The 21,719-nt window shown below is 36.5% G+C and overlaps 1 protein-coding gene and 1 pseudogene across 1 annotated transcript; one reads left to right on the forward strand and one right to left on the reverse strand.

The window, feature by feature from the left end:
* Positions 1 to 1,185: 1,185 nt before the first annotated feature.
* Positions 1,186 to 1,435, reverse strand: LOC104654530 (annotated as a pseudogene).
* Positions 1,436 to 8,068: 6,633 nt separating this feature from the next.
* GPR15 (G protein-coupled receptor 15) lies at positions 8,069 to 11,477 on the forward strand. The gene has a single exon (XM_010353731.2). It carries the CDS (start codon positions 8,198 to 8,200, stop codon positions 9,278 to 9,280), a length of 1,083 nt encoding a protein of 360 aa, XP_010352033.2. The 5' UTR covers positions 8,069 to 8,197; the 3' UTR covers positions 9,281 to 11,477.
* Positions 11,478 to 21,719: the final 10,242 nt, after the last annotated feature.

Here is a 21,719-nt window from a genome sequence, read left to right on the forward strand (position 1 = left end):
AGTAACCTACAGAGAAAGCTGACTAAAGGACCAGAGGGTCTCTCAAACCTCCACTCTGTCCCCTAATGCCTTGTAATTTAGCACAGGAGAAAGATGGGAGCTTCAAGGTGATACTAAATTTCTACCACTTGGACAGATTAAAGGCATGATATGTTTCTCTAAGTGTAGTTACATTTCTTTCACCTGAGTGAACCGATATTCATATGCAGCACATAATAAGCTAGTAGCCAAATATATTCTAACATGACTCTGGATTTTCACATACAGCATACAATCAAAAAAAATTTGTCAGAGGCACCAACTAGAGAAAGTGGCGGAGGGGCACAGGCAAATTGTCAGTGTGTAGTAAGACGCATAAATGCCTTTATACTCCAGGAAACGTCTTCATCCATTAGCCTTCATTAGAAATCCCCTACTTTCCGCCGGGCGTGGTGGCTCATGCCTGTAATCTCAGCCCTTTGGGAGGCAGAGGCTGGCGGATTCGGAGGTCAGGAGATGGAGACCATCCTGGCTAACACGGTGAAAACCCGCATCTACTAAAAGTACAAAAAAAATAGCCAGGCATGGTGGCGGGCGCCTGCAGTCCCAGCTATTTGGGAGGCTGAGGCAGGAGAATCGCTTGAACCCGGGAGGTGGAGTTTGCAGTGAGCCGAGATCGCGCCACTGCACTCCAGCCTGGGCGACAGAGCAAGACTCCGTCGCAAAAAAAAAAAAAAAAAAAGAGAGAAATCCCCTACTTTCGGATTTACCTCTCCACTGAGATCTTGTGGTCAGTAAACCAGGCAAAAGAGAAGTTTAAAGGAGAGTAAAGAAGAAACAACTTCAGTCCACAGATAAAAGAACTAGAGAGAGTAACTGACTTGGTAGCAAACTTGGATATTAGAGTAACTGACTGCCATGGTAGCACACTTGAATATACTCGTTTTGTGACTTTGGAGAATTAACTTTCTTTAAGTCTCGGTTGTCTTTTCTCCAAAATATGGATGTTGACAGTAACATCTATCCCACATGATCATTGAGAAGATTGAGAAAATACATATACAATGCCCAGCACAGGACCTGAGGCTTAGGAAAGAATCATTAAATTATTAGTATTTGCAAATATTCGTTAAACGTCTACAATATTTGAGTAAGCTTAGTGAAAACAGCTTTTTTGTTTGTTTGTTTTTGTTTTGTTTTGTTTGTGTTTTTATATTCTAATACAGTTCCAGTCAGTGTGGCTGGTTTATTTCAGCTCCTTCACTGCCAAACTAGGAGACAGGGACTGCTTCACTTTCTCTGCCTTCTCTTTGACACTGGTGACCAGGATATAAAGATACCTGCCGCATCGAACTTTAAACTTCACATTGTCCTTATTTTTCTTGATCTTAACAGATTTGGCATCCTTTGTCGGGCTGTGAGCAAAGTCCTTGATTTCCTCAATTTTCGGAGGCATGGCGAAAAGGCACGCAGGGAGCAGGCGCGGACCGGGACAGCGAGCAGCGACCGGGAAAAAAGGACGAAAAAGACAAACAGCTTTTAAAGCTCCTGGATTAACCCTAGAGGCTACCTCTAAATAGAGATAAGCCATTTATAGAGATAGGTGTTCCTGCTCGTTTCAGCAGGTTTGAGAAGCTCTGGACTGACCACCAAATGACTAGGAAAGATTTGCCAGGGCTAGTATTTTGGGCATCCTTATTTAGCCCTGCTCAGTAGATTCCCAGGCCTGGGTTCATATCATACACAAGTCGTCATGACTCAGGAGGTGGATGTTTCTGGGAAGACCTGCAAAGGAGGATGATACTTGCACCCTTCAAGTCTTCAGAATGCCTAGAAAATACTCAGGACGCATTTCACTGACCAACCTAGTGTGAACCTGGAGGTGTCTATGTGTTTGTGGTTTCGATCACCCTGAGAGAGGACCTGAACGGCCTCTTTACACCCAGTTTCACCAACCACACAACCGTATTTCTGGTTTATCGCTGCATCTTTGGTGTTTCCTAATTTCTGTTTATGCTTGTTTGTTGTATGAGTAGGTAAAATAAATCCTTAATTAATTAATGGAGCTAAATTTCTACTTCTGCTTCTTACTCTGCTGTTTGAGAAACGGTAGCTAGCCTCATATTTTCACAAATATGAAAGATGATTTTGTGCAACCATGTGGAGATTATGGAATTTAGGTTTAAAAGCAAAGTTAAATGAGGCATCTAGCTTAACTTGTTAAAGGTGGTTCTAGTTTCAACCGGAAGGCATTATAGTTATAGCGCATTTAAAATCAAACCGATAACTGAAAATCTAGATACTCAGATGTTGTAACTTGTTTTTACTATGTACTTACGAAACAACCCTTCACACTAGAATTTCCATCAATACCAAATTCTCCAATACATTTAATATTATTTTATTTTTAATTGCACATTTTTAGAAATTAAAAGTTATATCTACATTATAAGATATATTTACATTATGTTTTTTCATGTAATTTTTTTCCTGTTTGCTTTCCTTATGAACTTTAGAAAGGAAGAAGATGGGAATATATACAATTCTGGGTTCCAATCAAAAACCATTTTTAAAAATGTACCTGTCTTTGAATTTCCTTGCACCCATTCACTGTAGAACAATAACAGAATCAAGATCAAGGCAAATAGAAAAATGCATCTAAAATGTCTTTTTTTTTTTTTAGCAGTTCCAGTAAAGTGCCACATGTAGTAAAAAAAAAACTATAATTTTTAGATGCCCATGCTTCTGAAAGACAGCAAATGAGCCATATGTAAATGCGGAGTTTAAGTTTAAATTATCCTTTATTTTAAAATTATCAATGGATCTTTGGTTAATGATCCCTTTATGGACCCCAGGGTCCTCATTAGTAAAACAGTTGTACTAATGATCATTAATTTCACTTTACAATTTTACACTCTAAAATTTTACAGTTTGTAATTCTACTGGAAGAAGAATAATGCAACTACAAAATACAGTTTTTCATAGATCCACAGCATTAGAGTTTCATTGCAGAATTTATATACCCTATACCTCAAGCCTGGGCAATGTACTAGAAGCAGAGATAGTGGCAATTGTAGTTTGCAAAGGAAAAGGAGGAAGACTATGTGCATTCTGATTAGAAATGATACCGAAAAAAAGCCCTTGCTATTTCAAAGATTAACAGTAATTATGAAGGTAAAATTATAGAAGGAAACTTTTTTGATTTCTTCTAATTGACATTTATTAGTATAGAGTTATGAGTATGAATTGTGGACCTCCCAAAAATATCTTTTCAAAAAAATCTTTATTGCAGATAAGAAACTAATATAATAAATTAATTTAATTATTAATAAACTTAAGAGTCTTCATTGAGGGAGTCCTCTTCTCATCACTATCCATCATACTTATTATGAGTCCCTGATAGTGATATTTTTCACATGTATTCGTTTGCAAGTTGCTTCTGATTCAACAAGATGTGCTAAGTGAAAACATTAGCATAAGTTGACAAAAAAATATGCTGCATTAACTTAGAAACATCTCTTCATATTAGTTTATGATGTGACAATCCCAGGAAAATAGAAAATGGAAGCTAAGAAGTTTGTGAAAAGTCCCTACTCTTTGGAAATAACTCAGAATTCAAGCATGATTCATCCCAGATTTACAATCATTTATTGACTATCTATTGCTTGCCAGACACTCTGCTGGATGCCAAGGACACCAACATAAATAAACATAAAATTTGTTATGCACAACCTAAATTCAGATTAAATCTACTATTATGAAGAAACCGAAAGTATATATTCCTAGAATAGTAACATCATTTCTATCTAAGTATTAGTTACCAAGGGAAATAACCCAGTAAATTAAGTGGGGGCCCTCCTAATAGTGAATACATGACCCTTAATTTGGCATGATGTGATATTAAATTATATAGCACTAAATTCTCCAAGTAACTGAGAATTTAAAAATAAAAATAAACTCCTAGAGTATAAACAGTATAATCAGTTTTCTTAAACTTAACCATTTGACTTTGCACTTTATGATACTTGTAAGAAATGGACAAGATAATGTATCTAACATGTGAATATATAATGACACTGTTTGATAAGATTAATGAGAAATAATTAGTTGCTTCACGTTCTTTGCCATTTATTCTGGGACATATCAGCAGAGCATGTGTGAGTCAAAGGCTTTGTATCCAGGGATTTCTTTCTTCTGTGCTATATGCATGTAATCTGATGAGTCTCCACCTGATACGGTGGTTGACAGGGAAGAGGCCAAAGTAATAGAATCATAAGTTCAATAAGCCTAATTGGGGTGGCTCTATTATTAAATCTTCAGCCTGCTGGTGAAGCAGAGGCTGCAGCCACAGCAAATAATAATGGATCCACTTGAGCAGACGTTTCAGTAGAGAAAACCTTTCTCTGTCTTCATCTTCAACACCTGAACCAGTTCTGAGCATAACTCAGGAATTGGAACATGGAATAAGTAGGGCCTAGAAATCTAAATTAATTCTTCAAATTTTGTGATATTCAGACTAAAAGACTTCCACAAATTTCAAATTTTGAGGTAACTTTTAAGCCTTTTTTAAAAATTAGTCAAAATAATAACAAAACATAATATATAATGTTGATTAACTTATGTGAATTAGAACAGTGATTCTAAACCTTAGTGCTTTAGTGTGTGTAAGAATCACCTTGAATGCTTGTTAAATACAAAGTCCTAGACTTCTTACCCGGTGATTCTGACTGAAGACATCTAGAACAGGGTTTGGCAATCTACAGCTTAGCAAGTGTCCCTGATGACTCTAATCTGGGTAATACTATCTGACATTCACAGATTCAAAACAATGGCTTTTTTAAGAGTCCAAAAAGAACTTCAGTTGGGTAACTTCTGTATGCTGGAGGCCAGTCCAGAGATAACTAATGGACTCTGCCTTCAGGTTGCTCATTATCAGCCACGGGGTCAGATACAAAGACAACTAACAGTGTGAAATGAGACAAGTACTTTGTAACCAGTATTTTTAAAGTTCTTAGGAAATACAAAGGAAGAAGCAGTTATTTCTGCCAGGAGTCAGGGAGGAAAGTTGAGCGTTATTTTCTGAGAAATGGCATATGTGCTCTAATTCAGTTACTAATACTTACATCTTATTCTATTTTTTTTTGTTTTTGCCATCACTCTGTTTACACTGACTTTTCGTATGTTTATGGAACCCAGTGTTGCTTTTGAGTTTTGATCTATGTGTAGGTGTCTATTTTATTGTTAGTATCTTCATGTTTATTTGAAAGAAGACTCAAAGTCCTAAAATTGACCGTTGCACCAGCTTATTTACAACCCCACTTTAACCAGCTTTATTGTGAATTCTGTCTTGTACTAGCATTGCACTCTGAGGTACTAAAAGACTGGCACTATGCTATGTGTCCGTTTTTGGCTTAAAACATTTAATTTGTTTTCTGATTTGGGTACCAAGATACTGTTGATCGACGGTGGGTATTCTCACACTGTAGCACTCTACCATTAAATATCATACTTCAAAGTGGCCATATATGATAAAGCAAACGATTTTATCTACAACTACTTCAATAGTTTGCTGAGGAAATCGGATTTGAGATAGTTTACATTAGCAGTCCAGCAACTTTTGAAATTTGAAAAAAAAATGTAAGGGATACAGAATGAATGTGCAGCCAAATATTTTCCTCTACAGTATGAGCATGAACTCTTTTTCCATTTTATAATATCTTTAGGTAGAATTCTTGAGACATATCAAAGGATTTAAAAAAAAGGTAGAAAAACCTTAGACCCAGAATCAACCTTATTTTCTCAAATGCCAAAAGAACTTATGGTTCTAGGGTGCAACATTCTAATATTAAAATTTTAGTACACCTAAAGAATATACATGATTAGTACTTTAACACACAGGCACACAGATATAGATGATGTGTTTAAATATTCTATATTACCCTATTAATCTTTTTCGAGTAAATATTGTCCTACTCCAATTTTTGACAAAATGAATGATTCTATTAAATAATTAAAGCTTACCCAGTGGGAAAGATTTCTGTCCCAGAAATGTCAAAGCGGTTAATTAGTTTCTCTGATCTGTAGTCTATATTTAGTAAAGAATATGCCCTCCATGAAATTAAATGAATTGCACACAGCAGCCAGGGACACAGGAGAAGGCAGGCTCAGGCCCACAAATCAACTCCAGAGTGACTTCTGGGACTGTCCCAGGTCAGAGGAGCCTTCATCCTTCCCTGACCTCAGCTTACTTGCCTAAGACTCAGGTGACACTATACCGTATCAGGAGGAAGAGGGAAGGAGGAAGTGCAACCGGCGGGATGATTCTTTTTAATATACTAATTACTGAAGAAATAACAATTCAGCAGGGCCAGGCTTGGTGACCCATGCCTGTAATCCCAGCATTTTGGGAAGCCAAGGCGGGTAGATCGCTCGAGCTCAGGAGTTCCTGACCAGCATGGGCAACATGGTGAAAACCCATCTCTACAAAAAATGCAAAAATTAGTCCGGCATGGTGGTGCATGCCTGTAGTCTTAGCTACTCAGGAGGTTGAGGTGGGAGGATTGCATGGGCCTGGCAGTGATCTGTGTTCAAAACACTAAACTCCAGCCTGGGTGACAAAGTGACACCCTAGTGAGACCCTGTCTCGAAAATTAAACAAACAAACAAATGAAAAAACAACTTAAGAAAGGACTTCAAATGTTTAATGACTATATTTTCATCCACAAACATACATTTTTCCATGAATAGCAATATCAACCTGAAACTAGAATTCTGAAGATTAAATCAGATAGGAGAGAAGGAGAGTGCAAGAGAGCCTTGAGTCACTTTGGCCAGTAAAGAGCTGAAATAAATGGAGCCCACTTCAAAATGTGTTATATTTTACTATGGTCATCATAATATAAAAGGAAACATATGAGAGAAAAATGTGATAGAATTCTTTCTGTTTTAGCCTGTTCCCCAAGTGTTTTAAATGTACCAAAAAATCTTCCCTTTTATAGTGTCCATGCTGGCACCTCCATTATGATGTCACTTATAGGTCTATCTGTTGCCAGATCAGTAATCAGCAATTCCAAAAGTGATGTTCACTCATGTGTGGAGGTACCAGAAGGCCATGGCTCAGAAGCTAAAAAAAATCACTGCTACACAGGTGTGGTATAATAAAGAGAAGATCAGAGGGGATCCAGAGTCTGATGAAGCGTATTTGAGGGTTAATAGGAAGAAAATCTCCAAATCAATGTTAACTCTTAACAAAAGGGAACTTCACTGGTTGAATTACAATAGCAGATAGGAGGGTAAAAATAGCAATTGGAGATTTTTAAACCTGTGTTTGTAAGTTACATAAATAACAACAATACCTGAAGTTAGACCCCAGTGAATTCATTTCTGCTAGTTATGCTGGATAACAAAAAGAATGTTCTCAATCAAACCTAATAAACTACCATTTCCAAAGCACCAACTATGTGCAAGATGCTATGCTAGTTGTAATGGAAATTTTAAAATAATAATAATAAGAGCACAAAATGTGGTCCCAGTCTTTGGGGGATTTTTAAAAACTTATGAAACAGAATTGATTACATGTGAAAGGAAAGAGCCAAATAGGTGGGGAGATTCTCATGCCCTAATTGGAATCATGTTGTTTGACCTAGTTGTAGACTGGTATGATTTGGGAAAATTTTCATTCACTCTTTACACAATGAAAGACTAGTTTTCTTCCTATTTCACCAACAAAGTAAATAAAAAGAATACATCATCATTGCCTTACAATTCTAAAAGTAGAACAGTATCTTCTATGTGAAACAGAAGGCTAGATCAAAATAAATTTCAGTGTCAAAAGCAAAGGACGTCTTTAAAGGAAGGGGAAAAATCAAGTTAATTCACTTCTTAATTACTGGCCTTAAAGAAATAAATTGAATATCTTGCAAAAAGAACTCAAAAAGCATCTCAGTTTCATGAGCAAATGCAAATAAAAAAAAAAACCACAACCACAACCAACCAACACCAATCAGAGTGGTGCACCTTGTGGGCCCTTTCTGAGGATTGGCAGAAACTGCATTTTTTAATCTCGGCTTTCATGTTTGTCCAAGATCTTTAAAGGGAGGGGAAAAAATAGAGAGAGAGGCAGGTACTGTATAAAAGAAGCTCCCTTGAGGTTTCTAATATTTACACAAAAACATCATAGGTGAGGAAACTCACCAGATTTGGCATCTGCTCTTTGGTGATGGACCCAGAAGAAACTTCAGTTTATTTGGATTATTACTATGCTACAAGCCCAAACCCTGACATCAGGGAGACCCACTCCCATGTTCCTTACACCTCGGTCTTCCTTCCAGTCTTTTACACAGCTGTGTTCCTGACTGGAGTGCTGGGGAACCTTGTTCTCATGGGAGCGTTGTATTTCAAACCTGGCAGCCGAAGACTGATCGACATCTTTATCATCAATCTGGCTGCCTCTGACTTCATTTTCCTTGTCACGTTGCCTCTCTGGGTGGATAAAGAAGCATCTTTAGGACTGTGGAGGACGGGCTCCTTCCTGTGCAAAGGGAGCTCCTACATGATCTCCGTCAATATGCACTGCAGTGTCTTCCTGCTCACTTGCATGAGTGTTGACCGCTACCTGGCCATTGTGTGCCCAGTCATATCCAGGAAATTCAGAAGGACAGACTGTGCATATGTAGTCTGTGCCAGCATCTGGTTTATCTCCTGCCTGCTGGGGTTGCCTACTCTTCTGTCCAGGGAGCTCACGCTGATTGATGATAAGCCATACTGTGCAGAGAAAAAGGCAACTCCAGTTAAACTCATATGGTCCCTGGTGGCCTTAATTTTCACCTTTTTTGTCCCTTTGTTGAGCATTGTGACCTGCTACTGTTGCATTGCAAGGAAGCTGTGTGCCCATTACCAGCAGTCAGGAAAGCACAACAAAAAGCTGAAGAAATCTATAAAGATCATCTTTATCGTCGTGGCAGCCTTTCTTGTCTCCTGGTTGCCCTTCAATACTTTCAAGCTCCTGGCCATTGTCTCTGGGTTGCAGCAAGAACGCTATTTTCCCTCAGCCATTCTTCAGCTTGGTATGGAGGTGAGTGGACCCTTGGCATTTGCCAACAGCTGTGTCAACCCTTTCATTTACTATATCTTCGACAGCTACATCCGCCGGGCTATTGTCCACTGCTTGTGCCCTTGCCTGAAAAACTATGACTTTGGGAGTAGCACTGAGACATCAGATAGTCACCTCACTAAGGCTCTCTCCACCTTCATTCATGCAGAAGATTTTGCCAGGAGGAGGAAGAGGTCTGTGTCCCTCTAAAGGGAACTGTGACATTTCAAGCTCTGTTGGTGGGTTTAGGAGTTAATTTTTGTCAGCAACAAAGAAAGAAGTGTTAATGATAGGATTCACGTTGCTTCATAGATGCAAGGAAGAGTTGGTTTTTAAAGAGAGGACTGAAAAATCCCTGTGTTGTGGATATAATTAGGCCATGTGCTGTTTTCTCAGCTGAGCAGACTTCTTCGACCCTTGCCAATCAAGGCCACCAGAGAAAATTCAATTCCCATCTGTCCTTGAACTCTTGGATAAAGGCTCCTGCTTGAACCAGTCCCTTTCTTCATGATTGTTAATGCACAATTGGGCCTTTCCTCTCTCAAAAACCACGGTACCTTCATCCCCACCACCCTTCATACTGGGCTCCAAATTAGACTACATTTAAATGATTCTGCCTACTTTCAGAATCATTTAGAATCTGCCTATTTCAGATGAGAAATGCAGTAACAATGCAGGTAACAAAAATATAATATACCTGCACTCTGCAATTAATTGTTTCTGAGTTACTAAGCTAGATTCTGACCTCAATCTTTGAAGCTTTGTACAGTGATTCTTCATCATCTTCCAACATTGTACTTCATCCTATGCCTATTCAGAATGGCTTTGGATTGGCAAAAACAACTCATGGGGATTTTGTATCGTGTTTATGATTTGGGACTTTATCATATGGTCTTCTAGTATTTTAACACATAAACATATGGCAGGATTCAACCTCTATTTGCTTTATAAGATATTGATAAAAATGTATCTCATTCATAATGGTGCAGCAACTACTTTTTAATGGGGTTTTACTATGCTCTTTTGTTTTCATTGCCTTTATAAATTAGGATTTGATTTTGCTTTAATTACATGTTTTTAATTACCCAGTTATCTGGTTATCAAATGAAAATGTTATTACTAATATAATTGGAACTCATCAAATCCTTAACTCTACCCCGATGCAGATTATCATTTTGTATTTTAATTAAAATGGTAGTGCTACACATTCCCTATAGCATTATTTGCTTGGTGCCTATAATTTCAAGATAAGATCCAGTAATATAGGGAGACAGGCTGCTCTGTATTCAGCTGAAGTAGAAAATATCTAACAAAGATATCACTTGTATTTTACATACATTTTTTCCATACACAGAAACCTTCTTGAATTCCTTTACCCAATAAATAGTTATGAGTCAATTTGTACCTATATTACTTTTGAAGACTTTGATGTGAAAAACATGTAATTAGAGTGGCAATCACAAAAGACTCTGCAGCAGCAAGCATGCTACTGTAAACATCTTTTGATTCAAGGGAAAATGGGTTATGTTTTTACCTCCACTGTTGACTTGAATGAATTACCATTTTACTTCTAAATATTAGATTTGAAAATCAGAAAAAATTTAGAATCCTTTCAAAGACTATCCAATTTAATTTCATCTCATGTATCTTTCATATTAAGAGAAACCTCAAATATTGGACATCTCCCTGTAGCCTAATTAAAAGCTGAAAATAGAGTTTTTGGTTTTATAAATTGGCAAACTTGTTAATTTTTCTTAAACTATTATTAAATAAAAGTATAACTTCCTTACATAAGTATTCTTCTGAACTGTATTAATTTCTAACAACATATTAATATTAATCCTAATTCTAATAACCTTTTAGTAAATTATTACGGTTATAGAAAAAAAGACCATGTAAATAATAACAAATAAATATTCTTGGAAAACTTCAAAACTAAATTCAATGCAATTGAATAGATCTCCAAAAGTTAAACAAAAACAAAATATAGAAGGTAGAAGACACACATTTCTTTAAAACAAATCAGCAAAAACACCGTTACTAATCATGAAAGTTATTGCCTTTGAAAAATACTGCCTTTAAAAAATAGCTGAATCAATCAGCTAAGTTATTGGTTGGGAAAGGAGAAAACCTGTGCTATTTATTTTAGCTTCACCCTTAATGTTGTGATACTAATAAGGTCATTTTAATCTTTCATACCTAAATGTAGTGGGTAATATCTATGTCTATAGAATTATCAAGGATACTGTAAAAATAATAAAGTTTTAAATGTGGAGTAAAAAGTTACTGTATAAAGTGATTTGACCATTTTACTTCTAAATATTAGATTTGAAAATCAGAAAAAACTTAGAATCCTTTCAAAGACTAGCCAATTTAATTTCATCTCATGTATCTTTCATATTAAGAGAAATCTGAAATATCAAACATCTCCTTGTAGCCTAATTAAAAGCTGAAAATAGAGCTTTCGGTTTTATAAATTGGCAAACTTATGAATTATTGATTATAATTAATTGTTATTAATTAATTGATTATTAAGTTATTATTGACTACTTACAAATTTTCAAACTAACATCAAATAATTCTTAATCATTCTCATTTTTAAAATACTGAGATTTTGTTTTATTTCTACTTCTTCACTTTAATTTTACTGAGAATATTTAAAATAACACCAAAAAATATGTATTATCAGTTTCTTAATACTTTAAATAGATATAATAATGGTAGGCTTTAATAAAATCTTAGTGTATTTTATATTCATAATGTACCAATTCTGAAAGAAAAAAATAGCTATAATTTTGTAGGTAGTATAACTCTAATAGAAAAAAGTTCAAAGCTTAAGTTTGTACATTATTTTGTTATATATGGATTCTGCTGGTAAGAAATGTAATTTACATTTACATTATATTACAGTATTACATTATATTATAATAGCATTAAAAATGTATTACAAATTATTTAGTTGTCTGACATTTTGCATATTTTTAAAACCATAGGCCGGGTGCAGTGGCTCACGCCTGTAATCCTAGCACTTTGGGAGGCCAAGGCAGGTGGACCATGAGGTCAGGAGTTCGAGATCAGCCTGACCAATATAGTGAAATCCTGTCTCTACTAAAAATACAAAAAATTAGCAGACATGGTGGCAGGCGCCTGCAATCCCAGCTACTCAGGAGGCTGAGGCAGAAGAATCGCTTGAACCCAGGAGGCGGAGGTTGCAGTGAGCCAAGATTGCGCCATTGCACTCCAGCTGGGGTGACAGTGTGAGATTCCGTCTCAAAAAAAAAAAAAACCATAATATTTCTTCATTTTTAATTTGAACAATTTCTATTTCTATACATATTTAGATGTTCTACATATACATACAGATATACATAGAAATACAGACTCATATTTATAACTTTTCATTATTTTTATTATCTGAATTAAACTAGCCTAAAGGCTAGTTTGTGATAATTTAATGTCGTTAAAGAACAAATCAACACATTGCCAAGAATTTCCAGAAAATTACTCTATCATCCTAACACAATCATGCCTTGCCAGTTATATCCAAAGTTAGGAAAACAAAATAAAATTTTTACAATTCAGCGTAACACACAAGGAAATCACTACAGATTAACATTATTTGTTGTCATTTGCAAAGTTACTGCGAGGATGTAAATGACAAATATAAAAGTATAGTGATCTCTCAAGCATTTCTCAAACAACTTTTTAAAACTTACCCCAGAAAACCTCTCCATTAAATCCTAGGTAATGTGTTGTCTGATACTTTACAATTAATTTTAAAAGAAATGTACTCAAGACAGGCATGGTCGCAAATATTGTCCCAAACATATTTACTCCATTTGGGCTGTATTGAAAGTTTGAAACTAACCTGATATTCCTGGGAGTTTCTTAACCTGTCCACTCTTAACAAGTCAAAATCACTTCTGTGGTGAAAAGTTATAACAGTCATAAAGGGAAGCTATGTGCGTGACTGAGAATGGACTATTACTAGGGGTCACAAGTTAATTTTTAAATAGATGCAGAAATGCACAGTATGATGATAAGGTGAGTGGAAAAAAATCTTCCTCTGTGATTCATCTTGACTCCTCAAATCACTCTCTATTCTACCTAGCGATCTCAGAAGTGAGAAATGACTTGTCAAATGTGCATGCCACAAAGAACCTATTTTCCTACAGAGCTCATTCATAAAAGCCAGGCAAAACTAAAAGAATTACAAATTTGCTTCTAAAACCAGACCACTGGTGTAACCTGCTAGCAAGATAATGGCTCCAGCCCCATTAGAAAAAGAGGTGCCACAGAAGAAAAAGCAAGAGGATGATTGTAACTACCAAAATATTTGCGAACCGTTACATACCACTGCAAGTTCCTTTTGTCTTTCATGGAGTCTGATGTGGATTGGATTTTCCCCTGCAAATGCTGGTTATTATTTAAAGGTTTTTTTTCTTTTTTTTTTTTTGAGCCAACATTCTTTGTTTTTATCAGTTTTAGAAGTAAACGATTATGACTAGACTTTATGTATAAGTGTACAGGGAAAAACAACTGTGCCAGTGACTTGATTTTATATTGTAAATGTAAAAATCCACCCTAGGGTGAGTTACACTCATTGGTTCTTGTTAGCTTTGCCATTTCCTTAATAGAGCTGTATTTCCTAAACATATATGACAAGTGGAAATTGCATCCTAAGATAAACCTACAGCATTAAAAACAAAATTCAAAACAAAAAAAACCCTACTTTAAATATCCAAAGTATCAAACTAGCCATAAAGGTTCTCATGACAAGGTAAATGGTAGTGAAATGTAAATTTACATAAAATGCTCATTGTTAATCTAAAAGTAGGGGGAAAGTATTCTGCCAGTTGGGCAGACATTATAAAACTAAAAAATTTCTGGTTTATGTATATAAGCACCAAATTTCTAAGATCCAAAGGTACTTTCAAGTTACTGTGAAACTTTCTGAGTTAGCTGCATGTGCTTAAAGATCTATGACAAAATATTCACATTATTATTATAATTATCTGCCAACCTAGTAAAGGATGTTCGTCAATTTGATATTATTCAGTGATTTTTCTTATTTGCTAATTAAATATATATAATAATTAACTAGTTTTCTAACACTCTCATGTTAGAGAGAGTTAAACATCATCTATGAGTGCTTCATGTTTGTCAACATTGATAAGAAATTTAACATTTTTACTTGCTAGGTCCTATCGATGCTGATTTAAAATATTTTATTTCTGTGTTTCTATTAGTTCAAAATAAAACAAAAAAGTGTTCCTGCCTAGCATATTTGTGATCTGTACACTATAAATGCACTCTTTCATCTGCTCTTAATTATATACATAACAGGAGATACAAACTATTACTGTGATGTTTACAGAAAAAATAACATTTTATGCATCAAAATTTATGTATGACTAGAGACTTTATTTTTAATTTAAAAAATATCTGTGGCAAAGCCTTCAGCAAGCAATACTGCTCTTTTCCTTACAGAGTATATATAGACCCTTTGTATTTCATAACCATCCATTGTAAAACCTCCACAAATCCCTAAATTTACCAACTTCAATATAGCATATAATCTACTTCATACGAATTGAATAAAATGTAATGTTTTCAGAGCTACTGCAAAATGTATAAAAAGAAAAGTTGAAAGGAGGTATCTATCCTAAGTGTTTGGCCTGACTCACTAGTTAAGTGACTCATTTCGTATCACCTCATAGGTCAGTGGTTTAAATGTCTGCTTTTTATGTCATACAGCTGTGGAGTTTCAATCAAAATTTCAAACATCAAACTGTGAATGCAAAATGTCTATCGTACACAATGCACCATGACAGCCATAAAAATTGTTAAATCTTTTTATTGCAATTGGTGGATTCTAAAACAGGCATATTGCAGTTACACATTCACAAAATCTCTTTCTTTCTCTTTTTTTTTTTTTTTTTTTGAGATGGAGTCTCACTCATTCTGTCATCCAGGCTGGAGTGCATTGGCTCAATCTCAGCTCACTGCAACCTCCGCCTCCAGGGTTCAAGCGATTCTCCTGCCTCAGTCTCCTGAGTAGCTGTATTACAGGTGTGCACCACCATGCCAGGCTACTTTTTTTTTTTTTTTTTTGGTATTTTTAGCAGATATGGAGTTTCACCATTTTGGCCAGGCTGGTATCAAACTGCTGACCTCAAGTGATCTGCCCACCTTGGCCTCCCAGAGTGCTGGAATTACAGGCATGAGCCACTGCACCCAGGCTCTTTCTTTCTCTTATACACATGCACAAACCCACAGACATACTGTATACAGTTGCAGCTGAAAAGCATCTATTGAATGATGCTGTTAATATTCAGACTGAAGTACTTGAGATGAATATAACTATTTTATCCACTGACAAAATACAGAATGCAAGAAAGGAGAAAATAAAGCAAAGAAAACGCATAGTAAATAAAAAACACAAAATAAAATGGCATATGTATGCATAAATACATCAGCAATTACAAAAAGCATATAAATGCACTGAAATTTCTACTAAAGGGTTGAACATGGTGGGGTATAGTGGCTCAGGCCTGTAATCCCAGCACTCTCAGAGGCCAAGATGGGAGGATCACTTGAGGCTAGGAGTTTGAGACCAGCCTGGTCAACATAGTGAGACCCCTCTCTATCTAAAAAAAAAACAAAGGTTGAGGCCGGGCATGATGGCTCATGCCTATAATCCCAGCACTTTGGGAGGCCAAGGCAGGTGGATCACCTGAGGTCAGGAATTTGAGGCCAGCCTGACCAACAGGGAGAAACCCCACGTCTCTACTAAAAATACAAAATTAGCTGGGTGTGGTGCCACATGCCTGTAATCCCAGCTACTCGGAGGCTGAGGCAGGAGAATCTCTTGAACCCGGAAGGTGGAGGTTGCAGTGAGCCAAGATAGTGCCATTGCACTCCAGCCTGGGCAACAAGAGTGAAATTCCATCTCAAAAAAAAAAAGTTGAACAAATATATATATATTTATTCGTATTTGTTCACAATAAATAAATAGAGTGATATATGTATATCACTTTATTCGACTCTATAGGAGTTTAAAAGGTAGAAGCAGAACTTGTTTTTCATGGAGTTTAGAATCCACGTAGTTGCTTTTTTTTTTTTTTTTTTTTTATCAAAGAATGAAATAGTGACACCCAAGAAGAGCTTGGTATATGCAAGGAAAATGACAAGTCAAATAATTTTCCTTGGTCTTTTCCAATGTTTAGAAGAAGCCTATACTTAGTCCATACACAAGTCACTTATGTAATTGCCATTTTGATATGGTTACTTCCTAAACATTGTTACATTTTCTTAAAGTGTTCACATTAGCATCCTCAAATGAAAATGCTATCATTGTCTTTATAGATTTTAAGACTCCCGAGTCTTAAAAATCTATAAGACTTTAAATGTATAGACTCATTATTTTAAACACAAGAACACATCTTGAACAGTATTAGGTTTAAACTTATTTCCAAATGACAGACTAAAAAGTATGCAAAGCAAAGTAGGTAACGATACGTGAACCTTGCCCAGCACAGTGATTTAACGAGATGCCCTTTCATTTGCCCTTGGGTTAGAGCAAAAGCAAAACTGACAACTCAGGTGGAGAAGTGGTAAATGAGAAACGAAACTTGGCCTGTGGTTTCATGTTTAAAGCAAAAATACAGATTCAGAGCACTTGAAGATAGATGAGAATAGCTACCTTATTTCTAATAAAAAAAGATGTTTATGCAGTTCACACCTGACTTGTGTATATTAATAGAAATAGCTTAAAAATCAGAAAATTAGTAAAGAATTGAATAAAAGTCAACACAGAACTGTATAACTTAGTCCTCAGGATTTCAAATCAATGTGTCCTTCCTATAATAATTCAAACATAGAAAAGAATATTGCCAAAAAGTTTGTACATTTATATTTAGCATAATACATAATATTAAAAAAACAAAATATGGTTTTACCTATTAAACTGACAAAGAGTGAAACATTAAATACTAAGGTTGACCAGGATTGGGTCTGCAGGTATGAGGGAAGCTTATTGAGTATAAATTGATTAAGCTTTGTAGAAAAAATTTAGAAACCTGTATCAAAAGCAATTCCACTTCTAAGATTTTACCCTAGAAAATCATAGCCAGGTGAAAAGATATATGCACATGTATTTTCATTGCAACGTTGTTCATAAAAGTAGAAAAGTGAAAACAACCTAAATGTCCAAATTGACTGAGTAAATTAAATTTCATGTACTTTCTTACAAGGGAATACTATGCAGTCTTTAAAAATACCGTACCATATACTGAAGTGGAAAGACATTAAAAATAAATCCAATGAAATTAAGTGAAAAAAGCACACTACAAAACTATATCTATAGGATGACCACATAATTGTGACTATTTTATTCATCTACAAATGCAAAAATACTGGAACCCTATACAGCAAAATGTTAACTTTGTGAAGTTACAGGTGATTTTTATATTTATTATTACTTGTATTTTCCAAAAATAACATACATTAATTTTGTAGTAATAAAAAAAGCTAAAATTTAGTTTAGACTTTTAATGAAGTACACAAGATAAAAATAGTAGCTAAATTTATTATAAAACATCATTTCTGAGTTGTAGGTCCTCTAGTTTTTCAATTACTGTGTTTCTGATCTGTGAGTACAATCCCTACGTTGGCCTTGAGACCTCCCCTAGTAATCATTTGATTTTTTCCTAGGATGACCCTCTGTTTCCTTTACAATTCCTTAAAAGCAACAGTTTTAGAACTGCTATGCATTTAAAATTTGAAAATGGTGATGAACATTTCAGCATGTAGGCAGGACCTCTATTTTCCCATAATGTCTCTTAGCACAGCAACTACTGTATCCTGCATAGTGGCGCATCTAGTGCCATGTCTGTCTACCAGGTAAGAAGAGAGCTCCCTCCTCCCTGGGGTTGGAGAACAGAAGCAGCCACGTCTTCATTTTTGTGTAGCCATATGCTTGCTTTTTCCATATCAAGCACTCATCATTGTTGAACTAAACTGAACATGCTAGAAAAATCTCTCCGTTGATTAAACTTAAAATGAAAAACATTTACAAATGTTAAATATTAAATTTTTATATTCATATTTTTGCTCAAATATCTTTTGCTTCTGATATGCTGTAACTATGAGGGACAAGGAGTCTATTACAGTCAAAGGTCATTAGGAACCATCTTGCCACTGTCCTGGAACGTTTTTGATCATTCCAGCTGTATTTGACTAGAGAAATAAGTAACGCAATATCCTTTACTTGACTCCCATTCAGCCCTTTCTTGGTGTGACATTGACTTTCTATTTAAATGGAAGATTTTTCTGAATACAGATCCAATATGACTAATAACCAAAAATAGTGATTTCTAATAACTGTGTGATAGTCAGGAGTTCCACCGGCTATTGTTAGGGTATTATAAATCTTTCCACAAACTCCAAACCTATTTTCCACATTAGATAATAAGTAACTTATGTGACTATGCACTTTTGAGAGAGAGTGAGAGTGGGATTATGAAGTCAAACAATTGATCAGAAGATAAATTCCATAAAGGCTGTTTGCTGTGTGTTGAATGCCCCTGCCAAAATTCATGTTGAAATTTAATTGCCACTGTGACAGTGCTGACAGCTGAAACCTTTGGGAAGTGATTGGGCCAAGAGGGCTCTGCCCGCCCAGATGGATTAATTCCATCATTGCAGCAGTGGTTTAATCATCATGGGAGTGGGCTAGTTATCACAGGAGTTCTATCCTCTTTTTCTTTTTCTCTCTCACCCTTCCATCTTTCTCACTTCTGCCATGGGATGACTCTCACCAGGTACTGGTGCCATGCTCTTGTACTTACAGAACCGTGAGCCAAATAAACTTCTTTTCTTTATAAGTTACCTAAACTTAAGGTATCCTGTTACAGAAGCAGAAAATAAACTAAGAAAACTGATACCAAGAAGTATCAGTTGCCATAAGCAGTATCTGAAAATGTGGAAGGTGGCCTGGGACCTGGGTAATGGATAGAGGCTGAAAGAATTTGAGGAGTGGGCTAGAAAAAGCATAGGTTGCTGTGGATGGACAGTAAGGGTGATTCTAGTGAGGGCTCAGAAGAAGACCACAGAACTAGTAAGAGCCTGAATCTTCTTAGAAATTACTTATGTGGTCGTGACCAGAATGTTGATACAAATGTGGACAGCAAAGGCTATTCTGCTGAGATGTCAGAGAGAAATTAAGAACAAGGTATTGGAAACTGGAGTAAAGTGTCAGAAAGTAGGAGCCGGGGGTGGTGGCTCACGCCTGTAATCCCAGCATTACACTCAAGTGGATCACTTGAGGTCAGGAGTTCGAGACCAACCTGGCCAACATGGTGAAACCCCCATCTCTACTAAAAATACAAAAAGGTAGCTGGATATGGTGGCATGCACCTGGAATTCCAGCAACTAGGGAGGCTGAACCTGGGAGGCAGAGGTTGCAGTGAACCTCGGGAGGAGAGTGAACCTCCTGAACCTTGGGAGGAGAATCGCTTGAACCTGGGAGGCAGAGGTTGCAGTGAGTCGAGATCGCGCCACTGCAGTCCAGCCTGGGCAACAGAGTGAGACTCCATCTCAAAAAATAAAAAAAAAAAAATTTTAATAAAGTAGGAAAGACCCTGGCAGAATAATGTCCATGTTCTAGGACTTTATGAAACGCAGAGCTCAAAGAGTGATAAATCAGGATATCTGGTGGAAGAAATATCTAAGCAGTAAAGCATTCAGACTGCTAAAAAGTTACTTATAACTGCATACTGGAATGACTTAAAGATGAAATTTATAATTAAAAGAGAAGTAGAACATAAAGACAGAATATTCACAGACTGGCTAGGTAAACAGTGAAAATGTGTGTTTGGGAGGTAATATTAAGGGTGTATTGTTAAAAAGAGATGAATATGGATACAAAAAAAAGCTAAGCGCTATTCATTAAAACAGTGGGAGAAAGCCCCCAAAGGCACTTCAGAGATCTTTAAGGCTACACCCCCCATCAGAGGTCAGAATCATTTCGGGGGATGGACCCAGGGTTCCCTACTCAGGCTTGTTGCCAAGCGCCACCCTGGGACTCTGATCCCCACATTCCAGTGCAGTATTCTTTGGCTGCTCCAGGTGTGACTCAAGTGGCTCAGCCCACTACTCCAGAAGGTACAGGCCATAAGCTTTGGCAATGCCCACGTGGTATTTAGTCTGTAAGCATGACGAATGCAAGAGCTGTGAGGTATTACTGCCTCCACTTAGGTTTCAAAGTGTAATGCCTGGTGGAGCTGTGCAAGTGGAGTGACCCCCAAGATTACAGAACTATAGGATATGAGTGTGAAACTCCAGCCTGAGTGAGCTAAAGCATGGGCTGAGCCCAGCAAAGTCATAGCGATAGGGCTGTCAGAGGCCTTGGGAGCCCAACTCCCACCTCAGTGTGCCCAGGATGCAGGACATGGAGCCAAAGGAGACTATTCTCTAGATTTAAGACTTAATGTTGCTTTCCCTGCAGGGTTTTGGACTTGCTTGGGACCAGTTACCCCTTCTGTCCTGCTTCTCTCTTTTGGAATGGAAATGTCTATTCCATGCCTGTCTCACCATTGTATTGTGGAAGTAGATGGCTTGTTTTGATCTCACAGGCTCACAGCTGCAGAGTATTAGCCAAAAGATAAATTGTACGTTGAGTGTCACTCTTGTCTGATTTAGATGAGACTCTGAACTTTGGACTTTTGAGTTGATGCCAGAATGAGTTAAGACTCTGAGGGCTATTAAGATGGAATGAATGTATTTTGTACTAAGAAAAAGATGAATTTTGGGGCAACAAGGATGAAGTGCTGTGGTGTAAGAGTCCCCGCCAAAACTCCTCTTGAAATTTAATTGCCACTGTGACAGTGTTGAGAGGTGGGAACTTCATGAGGTGATTGGGTTGGAGGGCTCCACCGCTATGAATGAACTAATGCCATTATTATGGGAATAGGTTAGTTATTATGGGACTTTAGCTGTCTGTCCCTTCCACCTTTCTTTTACCCTTCCACCTTCTGCTCTTCTGTCATGGAATGACCCTCATCAGATACCAGCACCATGCTCTTGGATTTCCCAGCTTCCAGAACCATGAGCCAAACAAACTTCTTTTCTTTATAAATTACCTAGTCTGTGATATTCTGTTACAGCAGCAGAAAATGAAATAAGACAGCTGTCAAAATGCTATTCTGACTAATTTTCCCTTGCTGGCACTTCCCAAAAAGAACAACGTTATCTCAACTACCATGATATAAAATGTTTAAATCATCAATTTATAATTTTTGTTATGACTTAACTGTTACCATTGGGAGGGTAAGATAGCATTGTGGTTAAAGAACACTGACAGATCTGAATTTGCCATTAATTAGCTACGGAAATGAGCAAGTTTCATAACTCTCCTAAGCTTGATTTCTCTCTATAAAATAGGAAAAATTATACTTGCCTTAGAAAACAGTAGTACCTCTAATTAATTAAGATGAAAATGTAAGGAATTCTGCAAATTACTTGGTACATACTAAGAGTTTAATAAATGATAGTTGAGAAACAGTCCCATTTTAGAGATGAAGAAAATAGTCCTCAGAGGAATCATTTCACATAATTATTAATGTAATGAACCAAAAATGAAACCCCA

Source organism: Rhinopithecus roxellana, chromosome 1 (assembly GCF_007565055.1).
Source record: "Rhinopithecus roxellana isolate Shanxi Qingling chromosome 1, ASM756505v1, whole genome shotgun sequence".
Classification (NCBI taxonomy): Eukaryota; Metazoa; Chordata; class Mammalia; order Primates; family Cercopithecidae; genus Rhinopithecus; species Rhinopithecus roxellana.